At 42.2% G+C, this 20,617-nt stretch overlaps 1 protein-coding gene across 5 annotated transcripts in view; it reads right to left on the bottom strand.

Moving 5' to 3' along the window:
* LOC109242842 overlaps positions 1–15,084 on the bottom strand; it is a 27,194-nt gene extending 12,110 nt beyond the window's left edge. For 2 of the 5 annotated variants that reach the window (XM_019409708.1, XM_019409705.1), the window contains exons 1-6: positions 14,924–15,084; positions 14,745–14,822; positions 13,457–13,540; positions 13,181–13,348; positions 13,023–13,091; positions 12,802–12,928 (exon numbers count right to left, since the gene is read on the bottom strand). In XM_019409708.1, coding sequence (XP_019265253.1) covers positions 12,802–12,928; positions 13,023–13,091; positions 13,181–13,348; positions 13,457–13,540; positions 14,745–14,822; positions 14,924–15,016 — 619 coding nt within the window. In that variant the 5' untranslated portion in view covers positions 15,017–15,084. Of the gene's footprint in view, positions 1–12,801; positions 12,929–13,022; positions 13,092–13,180; positions 13,349–13,456; positions 13,541–14,370; positions 14,528–14,744 lie in introns of all 5 variants that reach the window. The other 3 variants (XM_019409706.1, XM_019409707.1, XM_019409709.1) reach the window with 3 other exon arrangements.
* Positions 15,085–20,617: the final 5,533 nt, after the last annotated feature.

The raw sequence follows: 20,617 nt of genomic DNA, 5'->3' as shown, positions 1-20,617 counted from the left end.
GAAAGGGCCGGAACTTTTAGGGCCTTTAACGGGGACGGGGAAAGGTTTTCTTACGGGGGGGAACGTTTGGACCGTTTTGGTCCCACGGGGGAGGCCGAGGGAACGGAGACGGGGAAGGGGCCCGTAAGAACGGGTCGTTCCCGAGGAGCCGGGGTTCGACTACTACTCGGTGCTCGGTACCCCACTCAGCAGGCCGGTTATGTGGGGTACTGCCGGGTGCCCTGTTCATTCAGCCTTCCAGCAGCCGGCAGACTCCAAGCTCCACCTGCACCTCAGGAGCCTTACTATGCACCTCCAGTTCTAGCGCGCCTCCTGCGCGGGGTGTTTCCAGAGGCCAGTCCAGCAGGCCTAGTCCCAGCCAGTCACAGCCACCGCGTCCTCCCAGAGCTTGTTTCGAGTGCGGTGATACACGCCACATGGTTAGGGACTGCCCCAGACTTGGTAGGGGTGCATCTTCACAGACTGCTCAGCCGCGGCGCGCTCCTCGGAGTTCTCAGGCCATGATCACAGCTCCAGCAGCTACCCCACCTGCCCAGCCGGCTAGGGGTGGAGGTCGGGGAGATAGAGGTCACCCTCGAGAGAGGGGCCGGGCCAGATATTATGCTATTCTTGCTCGTACTGAGGCTGTTGCCTCTGACTCCGTCATTACAGGTATTATTCTAGTTTGTCACAGAGAGGCATCGGTTCTATTCGATCCGGGCTCTACTTACTCTTATGTATCTTCTTACTTTGCTCCTCATTTGGGTGTGCCTCGGGATTCTTTGAGTGCCCCCGTTTATGTTTCTACTCCTGTGGGAGATTCTCTTGTTGTGGACCGCGTTTATCGGTCATGTTTGGTTACTATTCGTGGTTTTGAGACCAGAGCAGAATTATTATTACTCGGTATGGTGGATTTTGACATTATTCTGGGCATGGACTGGTTGTCGCCCCACTTTGCTATTCTTGATTGTCACGCCAAGACTGTGACGCTGGCTATGCCAGGTATTCCGCGTGTTGAGTGGAGTGGTACTTTAGATCACACTCCCAATAGAGTTATCTCTTTTCTTAAAGCTCAGCGCATGGTTGAGAAGGGGTGTGCCGCGTATTTGGCTTATGTGAGAGATGTTAGTGTTGATACCCCTTCTGTTGATTCTGTTCCAGTGGTACGGGATTATCCCGATGTATTTCCAGCTGATCTTCCGGGCATGCCGCCTGATAGAGACATTGATTTCGGCATTGATCTGTTTTCGGGCACCCAGCCCATTTCCATTCCTCCGTATCGTATGGCTCCTCCTGAGTTGAAGGAGTTGAAGGATCAGTTGCAGGAATTGCTTGGTAAGGGTTTTATTCGACCCAGTGTTTCACCGTGGGGTGCTCCTGTTTTGTTTGTGAAGAAAAAGGATGGTTCTATGCGCATGTGTATTGACTACCGCCAGTTGAACAGGTTACAGTGAAGACCGTTATCCTTTGCCTCACTATAGATGATCTGTTTGACCAGCTTCAGGGCGCACAGGTGTTCTCTAAGATTGACTTGCGCTCAGGTTACCATCAGTTGAAGATTCGGGAGCCAAATATCCCGAAGCTGCCTTCAGGACTCGATACGGCCATTACGAGTTCCTGTTATGTCATTTGGGCTGACCAATGCCCCTGCAGCTTTCATGCATTTGATGCACAGTGTGTTCAGGCCATATCTTGACTCGTTCGTGATTGTTTTTATTGATGATATTCTGGTGTATTCCCGGAGTCGGGAAGATCATGAGCAGCATCTGAGGACCGTGCTACAGACCTTGAGGGAGAAAAAGTTATATGCAAAGTTCTCAAAATGTGAGTTTTGGCTGAGTTCTGTGGCATTCTTAGGCCATGTGATTTCTAGTGAGGGTATTCGGGTGGATCCGAGGAAGGTAGAGGCCGTGCAGAGTTGGCCCAGGCCGTCCTCAGCTACAGAGATTCGCAGTTTCCTTGGCTTGGCGGGTTACTACCGTCGTTTCGTGGAGGGATTTTCATCGATTGCTGCCCCTATGACTAGATTGACCCAGAAGGGTGCCCCATTTCAGTGGACAGAGGAGTGTGAGGCGAGCTTTCAGAAGCTCAAGACAGCTTTGACTACAGCCCCTATCTTGATGTTGCCTACCGGTTCGGGGTCTTATACTGTCTATTGTGACGCCTCGAGAGTTGGCCTTGGAGCAGTGTTGATGCAGGACGGTAGGGTGATTGCCTACGCGTCCAGACAGTTGAAGGTACATGAAAAGAATTACCCTGTCCACGACCTTGAGTTAGCTGCCATTGTTCATGCCTTGAAGATCTGGCGTCATTACCTGTATGGTGTGCCTTGTGAGATCTATACTGATCATCGGAGTTTGCAGCACTTGCTCAAGCAAAAGGATCTCAATATGCGTCAGAGGAGGTGGTTAGAGCTGCTGAAGGATTATGACATCACTATCCTATATCACCCGGGCAAGGCCAATGTGGTGGCGGATGCCTTGAGTCGCCGGGCGGAGAGTTTGGGGAGTTTGGCATATTTACCAGCTTCAGAGAGGCCTATGGCGATGGATGTTCAGGCCTTAGCCAGCCAGTTCGTGAGATTGGATCTTTCGGAGCCCAGTCGGGTTCTAGCCTGTGTGGTTTCCCGGTCTTCCCTATTTGACCGTATCAGGGAGCGGCAGTATGATGACCCTCATTTGCTTGTCCTTCAGGACAGGGTCCAGCGTGGGGATGCCAGAGATGTGACCATTGGAGATGATGGAGTAATGAGGATGCAGGGCCGGATTTGTGTGCCCAATGTTGATGGCCTTCGAGAGTTGATTCTAGCAGAGGCCCATAGTTCGCGGTATTCCATCCATCCGGGTGCCGCGAAGATGTATCAGGACCTGAGGCAGCACTACTGGTGGAGGCGGATGAAGAAGGATATAGTTGGTTATGTGTCTAGATGCCTCAACTGCCAGCAGGTGAAGTATGAGCACCAGCGCCCGGGTGGGTTGCTCCAGCAGATAGAGATTCCGGAGTGGAAATGGGAGCGCATCACCATGGATTTTGTATCTGGACTTCCACGGACCTTGAAGAAGTTTGATTCCATTTGGGTTATTGTGGACCGGCTGACCAAGTCCGCTCATTTCATTCCTGTGTGTACCACTTATTCATCGGAGCGGTTGGCGGAGATTTATATCAGGGAGATCGTCCGTTTGCATGGTATTCCAGTTTCTATCATTTCAGACAGAGGTACTCAGTTTACATCGCGGTTCTGGAGAGCTGTGCAGCAGGAGTTAGGCACTCGGGTGGAGTTGAGCACAGCATTTCACCCCCAGACGGACGGACAGTCCGAGCGCACTATTCAGATTCTTGAGGACATGCTCCGTGCGTGCGTGATTGAGTTTGGAGGGTCTTGGGATCATTTCTTGCCATTGGCGGAGTTTGCTTATAACAACAGTTATCAGTCCAGCATTCAGATGGCGCCGTATGAGGCTTTATATGGCAGGAGGTGTAGATCTCCGGTGGGTTGGTTTGAGCCGGGTGAGGCCAGGCTATTGGGTACAGAGATGGTTCAGGATGCATTGGAGAAGGTCAAGGTGATTCAGGACAGACTCCGTACAGCCCAGTCTAGACAGAAGAGTTACGCGGACAGGAAGGTTCGTGATGTTTCATATATGGTTGGTGAGCGGGTTCTGCTTCGGGTCTCGCCTATGAAGGGCGTCATGAGGTTTGGAAAGAAAGGGAAGCTGAGTCCGAGGTTTATTGGCCCTTTTGAGATCTTGAGGCGAGTTGGGGAGGTTGCCTATGAGCTTGCCTTACCTCCCAGCTTGGCCGGAGTTCATCCGGTATTTCATGTTTCGATGCTCCGGAGGTATCACGGTGATCCGTCGCACGTGTTGGATTTCAGTTCAGTCCAGTTGGACAAGGATCTATCCTATGTTGAGGAGCCAGTGGCTATATTGGACAGGCAGATCAGGAAGTTGAGGTCAAAGAACATAGCTTCAGAGAAGGTTCAGTGGTGGGGTCAGCCGGCCGAGGAGGCGACTTGGGAGACCGAGCAGGATATGCGCAGCCAGTACCCTCATCTTTTCACTACTTCAGGTATGTTCTCTATGCTCGTTCGAGGACGAACGAATGTTTAAGTGTAGGAGGATGTAACGACCCGGCCGGTCGTTTTTGGAATTTACGCCCCGATCCCCCATTAACTGCTTCCCCTAAGTTCATTTCTGCTATTTTGGTTTGCCGGGACGTTCGGTGTTGAGTTTTGGAAAGTTTTGGGACACTTAGTCCCTAAATGAGAGCTTAAGTGTTGAAAAGTGGTCCGTAGTCGGAACAGTATGAAGACGACCTCGGAATGGAAATTCGATGGTTCCGTTAGCTCCGTTAGGTGATTTCGGGGTTGGAAGCGTGTTCGGAATGTATTTTGGGAGCTCGTAGCTCATTTAGGCTTGAAATGCCGAAGTTTAAATTTTTGAAGTTTCCGGTTCGATAGTGAGTTTTTGATCCGAGGGTCGGATTGGAATTCCGGAAGTTGCAGTAGCTCCGTCATGTCATTTGGGATGTGTGTGCAAAATTTCAGGTCATTCGGACGTGTTTTGGTTAGGTTTTTGATCGAAAGCGTATTTGGAAGAAACTTGTAGTTCTTAGGCTTGAATCTTTGATTTAATCGAGTTTCCGGTGTTGTTTTAGGTGTTTAAAGGATTGGTACAGGTTTGAATAAGGTATTAGGTGGTATTGGTGCTTTTGGTTGAGGTCCCGGGGGCCTCGGGATGATTCCGGGTGGTTAACGGAGAAATTTCTAAGTAATTGCTGCAGCTGGTATTTTTCTTTCTGGTATTTTCGCTTCTGCGGCTTGGGAACCGCAGAAGCGGAGCCGCAGAAGCGGCCTTGGACGTCGCAGAAGCGGCTTGTGCCCCCTTCCTCAGGAGCCGCAGAAGCGGTGCCACTTCCGCAGAAGCGAAGCCGCAGAAGCGGCCCAGCTACCGCAGATGCGGTCCTGCCCCTTTTAATGAAAACCGCAGAAGCGGTTGGCTTTCCGCTTAAGCGGGACCGCAGAAGCGGTCCCTTGTCCGCAGAAGCGGAAATGACTGTTCTGAAATATCAATTTCGAGGGTTTAATTTCATAAGTTTGAAAATCGATTGAGAGCTCGGGAGAAGGCGATTTTGAGTGGGTTTCGAAGAGAAAATCATTGGGTAACGTTTCCTGGATTCCTTTTCATTATATTTCATCATTATATAGCTAAGTACACCATTGGAATTCGAATTTTGGACCAAAAATTGGGTAATTGGGTTAAAACTTCATTGGCTAGACTATTGAGTTTTGAGTGGGCATTTGACATCCGATTTGGGAGATTTTTATATGGTTAGACTCGTGAGAGTACGAGGGTTCTAAAGATGTGAATATTATTCGATTCCGAGACGTCGGCTTGAGGGGCGTTTTGGTCATTTTATCTATTTTCGCGCCCTAGCTTTAACTTTAATAGTGGAATCAGTTGTTTGCAATATTATTTATGATATGTAATTGGATTGAATAGATTTGGGCCATTTGGAGTCGGATACTCGTGGCAAAGGCGTGGTTTCTATTGATATTGAGCCGGTTCGAGGTAAGTGGCTTGTCTAACCTTGTGTGGGGGAACCTTTCCCCTTAGGATTTGTTATTGTTGATTTGAGTGCCTTGTACGCGAGGTGACGGGCGCGTACTTGAGCCAATTGTTGAAAATCCGGTTTCCTTAAGATATTGAGATTGAGTTCCTTTCATATTTGCTTTATTCTACTTGCAATTATAACCTGTGCTAGATTAGGAAAGCATGTTTAGTTGATTTAACTTGCCTAATTGCTTAAGTTGCCTTGACTGTACTACGTGGAGCATGCTAGGCCAGTACTACCTGTTGCTTGTCTTTTGTACTTCGTTTCCGTGTACCTTCTGGTTGTGATTGCGCATTTACATTGGGACTACGGATGTGGGATTCCGGTAGCTCCCTCCCCCCTTGTTTGTTTACTTTGGGACTGCGGGTTCGATTCCCGATAGATCCCCCTGCACTTTTACTTTGGGACTGCGGGTTAGATTCCCGATAGATCCCCCTGCACTTTTACTTTGGGACTGCGGGTTAGATTCCCGATAGATCCCCCTGCACATTGGTGGTTGGACTACGGGAAGGTATCCCGGGAGATCCTTCGGATGTACACATATGATGGACTACGGGACGGTATGCCGGGAGATCCACTGGGCAGTTGAGAAAAAAGGGCTACAGGACGGTATCCTGGGAGACCCTCATTGTTATCATTGGTATTGAGCTGTGTTTACTCTGTGTTTATTCTGTACTCGTGTAGTTGTTATAGCCTCGTTGACTTGTCTTATCTCACTGCTGTACTTATTATATCTATCAGATTTTTATATTGTTAAATTATTATTATTATATTTTGTCTCACTAGGGCCCTGACCTTCCTCGTCACTACCCAACCGAGGTTAGGCTTGGCACTTACTGAGTACCGCTGTGGTGTACTCATGCCCTTCCTGCACATGTTTTTCATGTGCAGATCATCCAGGTACCTCCACTCAGGCGCACTATCAGTGAGGCAGGAGGACTACGGAGACTTCGAGGTAGATCTGCTGCGTCCGCAGACCGACGAGTCTCCCTCTTATTCTATCTTTAGTACTTAGTTTTCCTTCGTTCGGTTGTTAGAAATTCTGGAGTTTGGAACCTTCACTATACACTTCTGTAGCCTGTGTTGCCCGTGAGTTTCCGGGTTTTGGGAATTGTTTTAGACTTGTGATATTGAGTTGTACTTGCCAAGCGGCATTCAGTACAGTTTCCTTTAGATATTTGATTTGATTTTCTCTATTTTTCCGCAATTATTATATTTCCGCAAATGTTAGGCTTACCTGGTCATGGGGACCAGGTGCCGTCATGACATGTTCACGGTTGGTGAACTAGGGTCGTGACACATATCCTTGGTAAGTTGTAGTTGCACCATATCCTGCCTAATCACCTCTCCCCAATACTTTTTTGGCCTACCTCTACCTCTCCCCTGATCCACCAAGGCCAACCTCTCACACCTCCTTACTGGGCATCTGTGTCTCTCCTCTTCACATGCCCAAACCATCTTAGCGTCATTCCCACCTTGTCCTTTACTGGGGGCCACTCCCACCTTGTCCTGAATATCTTCATTTCAAATCTTATCTCTCTTGGTATGCCCACATATCCATCTCAACATCCTCATTTCTGCTCTGCTACTTTTATTTTCTGGACATGGGATTTGCCGACAGGCCAACAGTCTGCACCATACAGCATAGTCGATCTAACCACCACTTTGTAGAACTTACCTTTAAGTCTTGGTGGCAAATTCTTATCACACAAAACGCCAGATGTTGTCATCCACCCGCCTCCAATACGATGTGTAACATCCTCATCAACCTTCCCATTACCTAATTACTGACCCCAAGGTACTTGAAACTTCCTCTCTTGAGGATGACTTGTGAATCAAGCCCCACGGCCACGTTTGCTTCATTAGTTACGTCACTGAGTTTGCACTCCGAGTATTCTATTTTGGTCCTGCTCAACTGGAAACCTTTTGACTCCGAGGTCTGTCTCCAAATCTCTTGTATCGCATTAACACTACCTTGCGCCTCGTTAATCAGTACTATGTTATCTGTAAATAGCATCGTTGAACCTCCCCTTCGATGTGTTGTGCCAGAACGTCCATCGCAAATAAAGTGGCCTAAGACTGGTATAGAATGAGAAAAACGAGCTAAGACTGGTATAAAACGAGACAAATAGAGAGTGGTACAAGAAGGCTAAGGAGGCAAAGTTAGCGATTACAGCGGCTAAAACTGCCGCGTTTGAACGTTTGTATGAAAAACTTGGGGACAAAGGTGGGAGCAAGAAGTTGTACAGGCTAGCCAAGGTGAGAGGGAGGAAGGCCCGTGACCTGGATCAAGTAAAGTGCATCAAAGACGAGAAAGGCCAAGTATTGGTGGAAGAGACACATATTAGACGAAGATGGCAGATATACCTCCATAAACTCTTGAACTAGGAGGGGGACAGGAACATTGCGTTGGGTGATTTGGAGCACTCCGAGAGTCGTCGAGATTTTGGGTATTGTAGAGATTTTGAGGGGTCCGTGCTAGTGTTTTCCGGAGATTGTCGTAGGTATAGTGGCTGTGGTGTGGGATGATAGAGTAAGGTCATGTCCTCGAGGGGTACCGGGGGAAAGTAGGGGGGTGGGGAGGGGGTCAGGGGTTGGGACGAGTGGAAAGGAGGGTAAGGGGAAAGAGGGAGCTTGTAGATTGAGGATCGGGTCGTGGAACATAGGCACGCTGACGGGTAAGTCTATTGAGTTGGCAAAGATTCTCCAGAAGAGAAAGGTTAATATAGCTTGTGTCCAGGAGACTAGGTGGGCGGGGACGAAGGCGAGGAATGCGGATGGGTATAAGTTGTGGTACTCTGGAGTCGTGAGGGGTAAGAATGGAGTGGGTATCTTGGTGGATAGGGATCTTAGAGAGTCTGTGGTTGAGGTTAGGCGAGTGAATGATAGGCTAATGTTTATTAAGCTGGTGATCGCTGAGTGCACCCTCAATGTCGTTAGCGCTTACGCGCCGCAAGCGGGCTTGGATGAGGAGGTTAAGAGGCGCTTCTGGGAGGGCTTGGACGAGATTGTGCGTAGTATTCCACCTACTGAAAGGCTATTTATTGGAGGGGATTTTAATGGCCATATTGGGGCGGCTGTTGATAGTTATAGCGAGGTGCATGGTGGCTTTGGCTTTGGGGATAGGAACGGAGGAGGTACTTCGTTGTTAGACTTCGCTAAGGCTTTCGAGCTGGTGATTGCGAACTCGACTATTCCGAAGAGGGAGGAGCATTTGGTTACTTTTCGGCGTTCCGCGGTGAAGACTCAGATCGATTATCTTCTCCTCAGAAGGTGTGATAGAGGGTTGTGCAAGGATTGCAAGGTTATCCCAGGAGAGACCCTCGCGACTCAACATAGGCTCTTAGTGATGGACATCGGCATTATGAGGAAGAAGAAGAAGAGGTATGCTCGTGGCCGATCGAGGATTAGATGGGGAGCTTTAACCGAGGATAAAGCCCAGGAGTTGGAGGGGAAGTTATCCGCTATGGGTGCTTGGAGGAGTAGTGGAGACGCGAGCACTATGTGGTCGACGATGGCGAACCTTGTGAGGGAGGCGGCGAGAGAGGTGCTAGGTGTATCGAAGGGTTTTTCTGGCAGACATCAAGGAGACTGGTGGTGGAATGACACAGTCCAAGGCAAAGTGGAGGCGAAGAAGGTAGCGTACGCGAAGTTAGCAGGGAGCACAAGCGAGGAGGAGAGGAGTGCGAATAGAGAGAGGTACAAAGTGGCTAGGAAGGAGGCAAAGTTGGCGGTCACGGAGGCTAAGAATGCAGCGTTTAGCCGTCTATACGAGGAATTAGGGGAGAAAGGCGGGGAAAGGAAGTTGTTTCGGCTGGCTAAAGCGAGGGAGAGGAAGGCCCGGGATCTGGACCAAGTAAGGTGCATCAAAGACGAGGATGGTAGAGTATTGATGGGAGAGCCCCAGATCAAGCAGAGATGGCAGACGTACTTTTATGGTCTTCTGAACGAGGAGGGGGACCGGGATATAGCGCTAGGGGACTTAGGGCATTCGGAGAGTCTACGAGATTTTAGGTATTGCAGGCGCATTAAGGTGGAGGAGGTCGTGGGGGCGTTGCGTAAGATGAGTAGGGGTAGAGCGACCGGGCCAGATGAGATTCCGATTGAGTTTTGGAAGTGTCTGGGTAAAGCAGGATTGGAATGGTTGACTGGGTTGTTCAATGTAATTAGGATGCCGGATGAATGGAGGTCGAGTACAGTGGTACCGTTGTACAAGAACAAAGGTGATATCCAGTGTTGTAATAATTATAGGGGTATCAAGTTACTTAGCCATACCATGAAAGTCTGGGGGAGGGTGGGGAGGTGAGGGTAAGGAAGACGACGCCTATATCCTACAATCAGTTTGGGTTCATGCCGGGCCGCTCCACTACGAAAGCTATCCACCTTATTAGGAGGTTGGTGGAACAGTACAGGGATAAGAAGAAGGATCTGCATATGGTGTTTATCGACTTGGAGAAAGCGTATGATAAGGTTCCTAGGGAGGTGCTCTAGAGATGTCTTGAGGCGAAGGGCGTGCCGGTAGCCTACATACGAGTGATCAAGGACATGTATGATGGAGCTAAGACTAAGGTTCGGACGGTGGGAGGCGACTCGGAGCATTTCCCGGTTGTTATGGGATTACACCAAGGCTCAGCGCTTAGCCCGTTCTTATTTGCCTTGGTGATGGATGCTTTGACACACCATATTCAAGGGGAGGTGCCATGGTGTATGTTGTTTGCTGACGACATAGTTCTAATTGACGAGACGAGGGCTGATAACGAGAGATTGGAGGTTTGGAGACAGACTCTCGAGTCTAAGGGTTTCAAATTAAGCCGGTCTAAGACAGAGTACCTGGAATGCAAGTTTAGCGCTGAGTCGAGGGATGTAGGCGGGGGCGTGAGGCTTGAGCCATATGTCATCCCCAAGAGAGATAGCTTCAGGTACCTTGGGTCAATGATTCAGGGGGACGGAGAGATCGACGAGGACGTCACCCACCGCATAGGGGCGGGCTGGATGAAATGGAGGCTTGCATCTGGAGTCTTGTGTGACAAGAAAGTGCCACCGATGCTCAAAGGAAAGTTTTATAGAGTTGTAGTTAGACCGGCCATGTTGTATGGGGCAGAGTGCTGGCCGGTTAAGAACTCCCACATCCAGAGGATAAAAGTAGCAGAGATGCGGATGCTGAGGTGGATGTGCGGGCACACTAGGATAGACAAGATTAGGAATGAAGATATTCGGAAGAAGGTGGGCGTCGCCCCTGTGGATGACAAGATGCGGGAGGCGAGGCTCAAATGGTTCGGGCACGTGCAGAGGAGAAGCCCCGATGCACCGGTGAGGAGGTGTGAGCGGTTAGCCGTGGTGGGTACGAGGAGAGGTAGAGGGAGACCTAAGAAGAATTAGAGAGAGGTGATCAGGCAGGACATGGCGCGACTGCTCATTTCCGAGGACATGGCCCTTGATAGGAAGGCCTGGAGGTCAAGCATTAGGGTTGTAGGATAGGGGGAGTAAAGCTTTCCTTACTTCATTCCGGGGGCGAGGCGGGGTTGGATTAGGATTGGCCTTAGATGGCTTACAGTTTACGTGGGACCCACACTATTCTTGTTGTTTATCTTAGCCCCTGGCCTTAGATTATGGTTACTGTTATTGCATGTCATTCATCTTTCGGTTTTTATGTTTCTGTTACTATTACGATTTCTACTGGAGTTACTAATGAATTCTCTCCTCTTGCTTTTTCTTACTTTATTTTCGTCTTCCTGAGTCGAGGGTCTAACGGAAACAGCCTCTCTGCCCCTATCGGGGCAGGGGTAAGGTCTGCGTACACATTACCCTTCCTAGACCCCACTATGTGGGATTTTACTGGGTAATTGTTGTTGTTGTTGTAGAGATTTTGAGGGGGCCATATGTAAGATGAGCAGGGGAAGAGCGACCGGGCCAGACGAAATCCCGATGGAATTTTGGAAGAACGCAAGCAGGGCAGCCTTAGAGTGGCTTACTGGGTTGTTTAATGTAATTTTTAGGACGAAGAAGGTGTTCGAATTGGAGGTGGAGTACGATGATTCTGTTGTACAAGAACAAGGGTGATATCCAGAATTGCAACAACTATAGGGGTATCAACTAGGGAATTTTTAGGACGAACAAGATGTCCGAAGAATAGAGGTGGAGTACAATAATTCCATTGTACAAGAACAAGGGTGATATCCAGAATTGCAACACTTATAGGGGTATCAAGCTGCTAAACAACACTATGAAAGATTGGTAGAGGGTGCTAGAGGTAAGGGTGAGAAGGACAGTGTCTATTTTCGAGAACCAGTTCGGATTAATGCCATGGCAATCGACTACGATGGCCACTCACCTGGTAAGGAAATTGGTGGAACAATATTGGGAGAGGAAGAGGGATTTGCATAAGGTGTTCAATGACCTAGAAAAAGGCCCGAGGGAAGTTCTATGGAAATGTTTGGAGGCTAGAGGTGTCCTTGTAGCTCATACTAGGGTGATTAAGGACAACTATGATAGAGCTAAGACATGGGTTAGGACAGTGGGAGGAGACTCAAAACACTTCCCTTTGTGATTGGGTTGCACCAGGGCTCAAGCCTTAGAATTGAAACCAGATCTATTAAAACGGCAATTGTGGTAGCTTCGACTAGTACATGTAACTAGCAGGTGAGAACAAATAGCCAGATGTAATCCTTTATTTTGGATAAATAATAAAATCCCATTATCTTCCTCCTTTCTTCATTTTCGTCTTTGAAATAACAATCTGCGATTCCCAGAAGCCAAAGGTGACATAGAATGAGACGAGGAGCCTTGGAGCAACGGTAAAGTTGTCTCCGTATGACCTACAGGTCACGGATACGAGCAATGGAATCAGTCATTGATGCTTGCATCAGGGTAAGCTTCCTACATCACATATCTTGGAATATGGCCCTTCCCCAGACCCTGCGGGATGCTTCATACACCGGCTGCTCTTTAAAGGTGGCACAGAATGATGCCACCAAGAATTAAACCGATGTAGCTAATCTGTTTCCTTCCCAAGCATCAACATTCAAGAGAGAGAGACAACCAGACAGAAAAGGAACAGAATACTCAGAACGATATACGATTTTCTATTTGTCCACTGTTGTTCCGGTCCCTCTAAATGTACAATGTTGGAATTGCTTCCAACAACCCCCACAAGAGAATTCCATAGCATGAGAAGGAAGATTTTTCCAGTAAAATACAGATATGTCTAACCTTCCTTGCACCCAGATACAATGCATAAGAGGTTGTGGTGCGGATCGTAGTGTGTGCTAGATCTAGAATTCATGCTGTTCATCCACAAATTAACAGAAGCCAGGCTTTTGGTCTCCAAAGGTACAGGCTGCAAGGTAGAGGTTTAAATGTCAATCAAGTTGAAATTCTGTGCCCAGAAACCAAGGAGTAATCAGGCAGAGGGAATGCAGTCATTCTCACACCGTTTGAATATCTTCTCCAAGGCACTCCAGTTGCTTGTGTTCCTTGTTCTCAAAATTCAGAATTGGCACCTGAACAAGAAATGATTTTATCCAGTATTAGTTGCACTCCATTAGAAAGAAAGCAATGAGACCACTCCTATCGCCAATGAAATTGCCACCTGTGCTAAATAAAATTGCTGAGGAGCTTCTCCAAAAAGTAAAGCTTGATCAGTGTCAGATACTGCAAGACTATGCTTCTGAGATTCCAGAAAAGCATCTCGCCTTCCATCCCTATTTTCCAATAGGCACAAGCAATATTCGATAAAGGTAGAGAAACACAGTGGGACCTGAAATGGAGGATGATATAAGTTAAAGTGTCAGCTGAACCAAATCATTCAAGAGTACAGAGTCTGCATTTCATGCTCTTCAAATTTCTCAAAAAACGAACAAGTTACCCTTTCATGGCTTCTAATATCACCATAAAAGACTGGTGCAGATCTGGACCGCATAGCTTCCACGACTACTGAACCTACGCGTTCCTACAGTCAAGTATAAGTAAATGAAAGTTCCAGCAAGGGCACATAAATCACTATTGTCTTTAAAAATACATACGGAGCATATGAAGTTCACAAATACTACTTTTCTTCACATGATTATAATTTTACTGTCCTGTACCAAAACTGTGTTAGCCTGTAATCCAGCTAAAGTCATATAAAATGTGTATGTGAAAGTCTTAAACCCTATCAGAGTTATTGTAAGCATCACCAGCATCTACTTCATGAATCTACAAGGGAGAATGACTATTTCAAGTTATTACCCCCTTTTTTTATAATGTAGAAATTCAGGTGATTACCTTTCAGGAAAAACAGAGTGTGATTAAGAACATTCTTTCTTCTGACTTATTATTGTACATACGATACGAGGCATCTAGCATGTCCAAAAAAGAATATTGCAAAAGAAAATGATTGACCCTAGATTCACTAGCTCGGTAAGAACAATCAAAACACAAGGACGCAATAACCGGACCTGCCTAGAGGACTCTCTGTCGTCCCTATCATCCTAATAGCCGATAGAGAAACGAAGCACTGAGGACTCCTAAGTAAGAATCTCTTAGGCAAAACCTAGACTAGAATTCTGATAACAAATAGCACAGAAAAAGTCTTCTAAAATGCAAATGAATCATTTATTTCTCTTTCATTTATCTCACTCTTCCAGCAATAATTGTTCAAAAATGCCTTTGAAGTCTGTCTCTATGCTAGCAATCTATTCCTCAACTGAATATTGTTCTTATTCAAGCTTGCTACAACAATTCTTGCATAACAAAAACAATGGATTAATTGAAACATTTAAGGTTCCTATTTGCAAGAACCTGATGGAAAGGAAGGTGAATCAAAGTTAGCTGTCTTTCATGCGCAAAGAGGCAAGCGAAGAGATTTCCACCTCCTGCAGCAGTATAGTTTTGCAGCAAAACTTTTGCTAGTAAACTGTGGAAAGTATTGTTGCAATTCATATTACGACTTCAAAACCTAATCGCAAAGGCAAACAAATTTAGTTTCGATGATTAGCAATCATATGAAAATTCGAGACCTCAACACCGGGCAGCCCTACAGTTCATAAGCGGCATCACTAAACAGTTGGTTATTTTATTTTAATCTATGCATTATTATTTAGCTTAATGATTTGAACAGAATCAGGCGTCACTTAATAGTATAATTTTAAAGCAACGAAACAGGAAAAGGAAACCTGCAAGTATATTAGGCCACCGTCCGACGGATTCCATTTTGAGAAAGCTTTCCAATGCTTTATGCATCCCTTGAAAACCTAAACCCAACAAAAAGAAAACGTTGTTGAGCACATCCGCACAAATGTAGTATTGTGTTTGTATACTGCTCTAGGTATATTTTCTCAATTAGAGAAGTCACCGCTGGAACATTTTTGGGTTCAATTTGAGAAGAGAATATCTCCGGCGACGGAATTTCGGCGAACGTGTGTATACGCAAATTTTCTTCCACCATTGTTACACTCGAACTGCTCTGAAACCCGATGCTTGTTCGAGACTGGACCGGGCATAACGGCAACTTTGAAAAAGCCCAACACAGATAAATTTCGGTAAAAATTGGGGTAGAAATGACACAGGTAGCCACTATAAAGGGTTACTATTTACGAATTAGCCGGTGCATCCTGAATTTCAGTTTTTCAGTTTAATTTTTCGGGACAAAAGTGTCCTGAGTTGTCCTGAAGATTTTAAAATTTCAGGATAAAAATAAATACTTGCTAATCTCTAATATAACATCCCTATGAATGGCTATTTATGCACTTGCCCCAAAATTAATCAGCTTTTCGAATATATTAGCAAAGTAGTCATTAATCCTTTTAAAGTAGACTAAATTAATATTTTTACCCTCAACTAACATAGGAACAACTTCAATAATCGGCACTGGAGTTACATTGTTACAGTATGGTTTGCTTACCTATGTCTTTTTATCTATGTTTTACAACAAATGTAAAGATTTATCTTGTTTGTGCCATGCCATGATATATAGTATGGATCTACAAGAACCAATGCGACATCTTTCAACTTTCTCGAGGGATCGAGCAAAAATTAAGATACTCATCGTGTGTTTTTTGGACTTTAATCTTTACAGGCACTCTATAATATTGAGGGAAAATGACTTAAAACAACAAAGTATTTCAAAATTGATTTATTATATATTTATCTTAAAGATTTATGTAAATAAAATGACCATTTTATGTATTTTAACTAATTAAAATTTAATTAAATATGTAAATTTAGCAATTCTATGGCTTATACATAAATAAATCATGGAATTATTCCAGTTCACTAACAATATTTATGATTCAAAAATATGCATCTGGTAAAGTTATTCATAAAGTACAAAAAGAGGAAAGAAAACGTATTCACAAAAACAGGTGAATCCTAAGTTCATAATTTGAATTACAGTATCAGAGTTCACGAACCAAACAACATCTTAATTGTAACAGTTGATTTTTCTTTTTTATTTCTACTAGTTTTTAGTGTACGTGCGTTGTATGTGTCATCATGTTAATCAATAAAAATATATTCCAAAAGAACACATTTACTCTGCATGTACCCCATACACTCCTATAATCTAGGTAAACGGATCTCTATTTCAGTAATCTTCGTAGGCCTTCAGCCAGACACTCCCAATTTAATCCCTTTTTTGAGTCGTATGTTTCTTCTCATTTCAAAGATTTTTATTAACTCTAACTTATGCACCACATGAGAAAATAGGAACACTCTAAAAGAACTCATCCCAATCTAGGGGTGTCAATGGATATTTAAAAATCGATTATACCGACCGAATCGTACCGCACCGAACCGATTTTTAGATTTCTTTTAATAGAACCATATGTTTTTATATAAATTTATAACTGTACCAATAATTAGAGTATGTTTTTTATTTTATGAAAAAATACTGAACCGTACTGAATAAATTTACATGAAAAAATATATCTATTAATTTTTAAAAAACATTAAATTTTTCCTTGGTCGTGGAATTATAAAAACGATTACAAGCCAACAAATAACTAAACTCAAAATCCTAATTCCCAAACCTATTATACTACTCCTATTGAAACTAAATTATTTCCAACATATTTACTAGTACGACACAAGGTATTCTAGCAATTATGAGAAGCAAACCACACTGTATTGAATAGGTTTCCTTTCGTATGATTTAAATTTATATTTTCGAATTTTTAATCTTCTATAGACTTTATTCTTTAGTCTCAGCTTGCTTAATATCTTTTCACTTGTGTGATTTATCTTTTCTTAATTTCTTTTACGCTGCTGCAGAATAGTTGATGGATCTGTACTCTGGTCATCTTTCATGTTTTCTTAATTCATCACCCTTTAAATAGAAGTGTCTAAAGAGTTTAACATCTGCTTCTACTAGTGACTTTTACATGACATTTAAAACATATCGAAAATTAATCGAACTGTACCGATACCGAATGGAAACCGACATAGTAGGTACGATTTTTAAAAGTTTAATTTTGGTTATTCATAATAGAATAACCAAAAAATTGGTATAGTATAAATTTTATAATATAACCGACTGAATCGAACTATTGACACCCCTACATCCCACCTAATCCCTTCCTAAATAATTAAATTTATGGATTACATAATTATATATATAGATCAAAGTAAAAATATAATATTTCCAAATTTAACATGTAAATAGAAAAGCCAAAAAAGGAAAAAAGGATTCTACGTTTTTGTTTGACAAATTTGCCAAAAAAATTACCCATAAGAAAAGTAGTTAAGAGTTTCCTTTTAATGTATTGTCCTTTTCTATTTATCTATTGGAAAAATTAGAATTTAAAATAATTTGATTCCTTCTTGAAACATATTTTCTTTTAATTAACTTAAGATTTTAGGAATTGAAGACATTTTAGTTCATTCTCTAAAACTTTTTCTCATTTATGTAGGAATTTTAGGAATGTGTGTTTTCACTTTTCTAAATCAAGGTCCTATATGGGAAAGTAATTAAATCAGTATCTCTAAATATTAGGAAAGTAAATTGAATGATTAATGCTATATATAGGAAGATAATTAAATGATTATTTTATTTAGTGTAAACTCTATTTTAAAGGGATAAAATATATGAACGACATTTCGATAAGGGCGTTCGTGCTTTTAATATAACTAGTCCCTCGATACGTGTGTTGTACGTGTATGCCGAGTCATGTAAATATCTATATTTATATCTATCTATATCTATATATTATTAAAAGGAGAGGAAAAAACCATCTTCTTAAGCCAAGTGGCAGCCTAGAAAAAAGCCACATGGCATAAGTAGTTAACAATTAGTTATTGATTATTATTTTTGAATTTATATATCTATAAAATAATAAAATAAATTATATTATTTTAAAAAACGAAAATTAAAAAAAATAAATTGCCCATTCAAATTGGAGAGTAGTTTCAAGTTGTAGTTTTTAAATTATTTTAAAATAAAAACCTAAAATTACATAAAATAATAAATTTCTTTAATAATTTTTTTTAATATTCTAGTAAAATTAAACAAATTAATATGCTAATAATTTTTTTATTAACAATGCAATTATATTAAATATTTATTATATAATAAGGAAAGATACATAACAAAAATTTATTCGATGACTATATAAGTCCCTTTAATTTAATAGAGATTTTATTCATTAAAATTCAAATAATATTATTGATAAAAAACAGAATAAATTTAAAATAAAAAATATTTCAATATTAATAAAATATATATCTACTCTTATATTACAAAAAAAAAAAACGAGCAGATAAAAATATTAAACAAAGTAATATGCTAATAAAAATTTCTATTAACAATGTAAAAATACTAAATATTGATAATAGAATAAAGAAAAATATAGAACTAAAAATTTATTCAGTGACTATATAAGTCCCTTTAATTTAATAGAAATTTTTATTGGGTATATCATATTGACAAATAAGTCTACAATTGAAATATATTAAAACAATACGATGTGATATGTTCAAACAAGCCCGGTCATAATTTAATTTTATTAATATTTTTTAATATAGACCGCACATCGTGCGGATACGACTACTAGTGATATATTTAAGACTAATCAAGTCAAAATTTTCTTTCAGAATACAAAGAAATAATTGAAGGATTATGCATACCTTGCAAAAGATTTTGAGTGCATAATCAAAGTTTAATCTTGAACAAAGCACATATTTTCAAGACCATGTATCATCCAAATTTAGGAAAATAAAATAGCAAAAAAATATTGATATGTACATGAATACCATTTTACAATTTGAAAATATAAAGTGACATAAGCGAAAATAAAATTGTTCCCCACGGAGCAATTAAACTACAAAAGATACCATTAGAAAAATGTGTACTGATCAACACTAGATAGATTTTAAGTCAATAAAATTGAAAAGTCCCCATAAGTATCGCAAGCCATGACTTCTAATGCAATAATATATATTATTTTATGTAAAATTTAGCTATATGGGGAAAAAATCATTTTGGTAATTCTAGTTCGGTCATCATTTTAATTGAACCTAAGGTGGTTAGATAGGCAACTAAAAATAATATTATAATATAAAATAGAATTTGTACTTTCTATTATATTACATTCTTTTTTGTGCTCATCATAACTGTAGACAATAAATTGCGTCGAGAAAATAAAATCAAGAGCGAAAAATATTGCAACAATCGTAGTTTATTTCAAATATTTGAGTGTTACAATCGGTATGAATCCTCTAATTCTTCTTCCCAATAGTAAATAAATTCAAGGGCCTTTGAGCTTGATCTTGAATATGTAGTTGTCGCCACGAACGATGATCTTGTTCTTGAGCTTTAGCTTGATTGCTTGAACTTGACCTTGATTTGTTCTTCGTTCTTGAGCTTGAACTTGATTGCTTGAAGCCTTGAAACTTGTAGAAAAATTTGCGGCGTTTGATCCACGAGCTCTCTCTTGCTTCTTGTTATAACTTCTGGTGTCTTTTTTGAGTTATGAAGACCCCTATTTATAGTTGTGGAAGGGAAGAGTCATGATAAGAACAAACTCTTTCCGACCAATCAAATTGAAGTGTGACATGGCCGCATCTGATAGGCCAGAACATGCCACTTGCACACGTGGTGCGATTTAATTGGCCTTTCAGTGTGACTGGGCATGCCTTGTCATTTTGACACGTGGCATGGTCCTATTGGCTCTTCCGCTTGACTTGGCGCGCCACGTCGTTTGACACGTGGCACCAAACTGGGCCTCTAGGAAGATGACATCTTGGGCTTAATGAAGTGGGCTCATCACTTTAGCCCAATTAAGTGGGCTAGTCCAATGGATTAAGACTTATTTATTTAACCTACATGTATTGGACTTATATAATTAATTCAATTATATTAGCCCATATATTTATTTGGACTAGTATATTTAAAATATAATCCAAATTATTTATTGGATTTAAATCCAATAAATTTTACATGCTTACAAATGTCCCCTACTTCAATACTTGCCTATATAATTTTATTGAAATTGAGGCAAGGGTTGAAGTATTGGTAGGATATCATTTATTTACCTTCGTACAGTAACATCACGCCAAACACCCATGGACTTGCAGGCTCTTTTAATCATTTGGATGATTACCATAATTATCTAAAATATATATCCTTCATTGGTGCAAAGTTTCATACAATTCATCATGATACAACACAATCTTAGAAATTGGAAAGTGTCATATAAGCATCTCTTTGGAGACACACGTAAGAATCACATGCATTTCTTGGCCAAAATACATCATTTATTTATTTGGTTTCATCTCTTATACTTCCAATTTTAAAAGAGCTAAACCTTACAAGACTAGTAACCCCAAAAGAATAATCACGTGAGCTTTCACTAGTAATTTACTTTCCTGCTTTTCTAATTCGAATAGACTTCCGCTACTTTGAATTCTCCGTTGCCCCTTTACCACGTCTGTTATTATCCAATTTTGCCATAATCTGTACGTCTCCGAATTGGTTTAGAAGACAAGTTCATGCTGGACTCTAATAATTAATGCTCCCACATCGCTAATAATCCATCAACTAGCGTTTTGGAGG

Source organism: Nicotiana attenuata, unplaced genomic scaffold (genome assembly GCF_001879085.1).
Source record: "Nicotiana attenuata strain UT unplaced genomic scaffold, NIATTr2, whole genome shotgun sequence".
Taxonomy (NCBI): domain Eukaryota; kingdom Viridiplantae; phylum Streptophyta; class Magnoliopsida; order Solanales; family Solanaceae; genus Nicotiana; species Nicotiana attenuata.
Note: the sequence above shows the minus strand (reverse complement) of the source record. Positions and strands in the feature narration are given on the sequence as shown.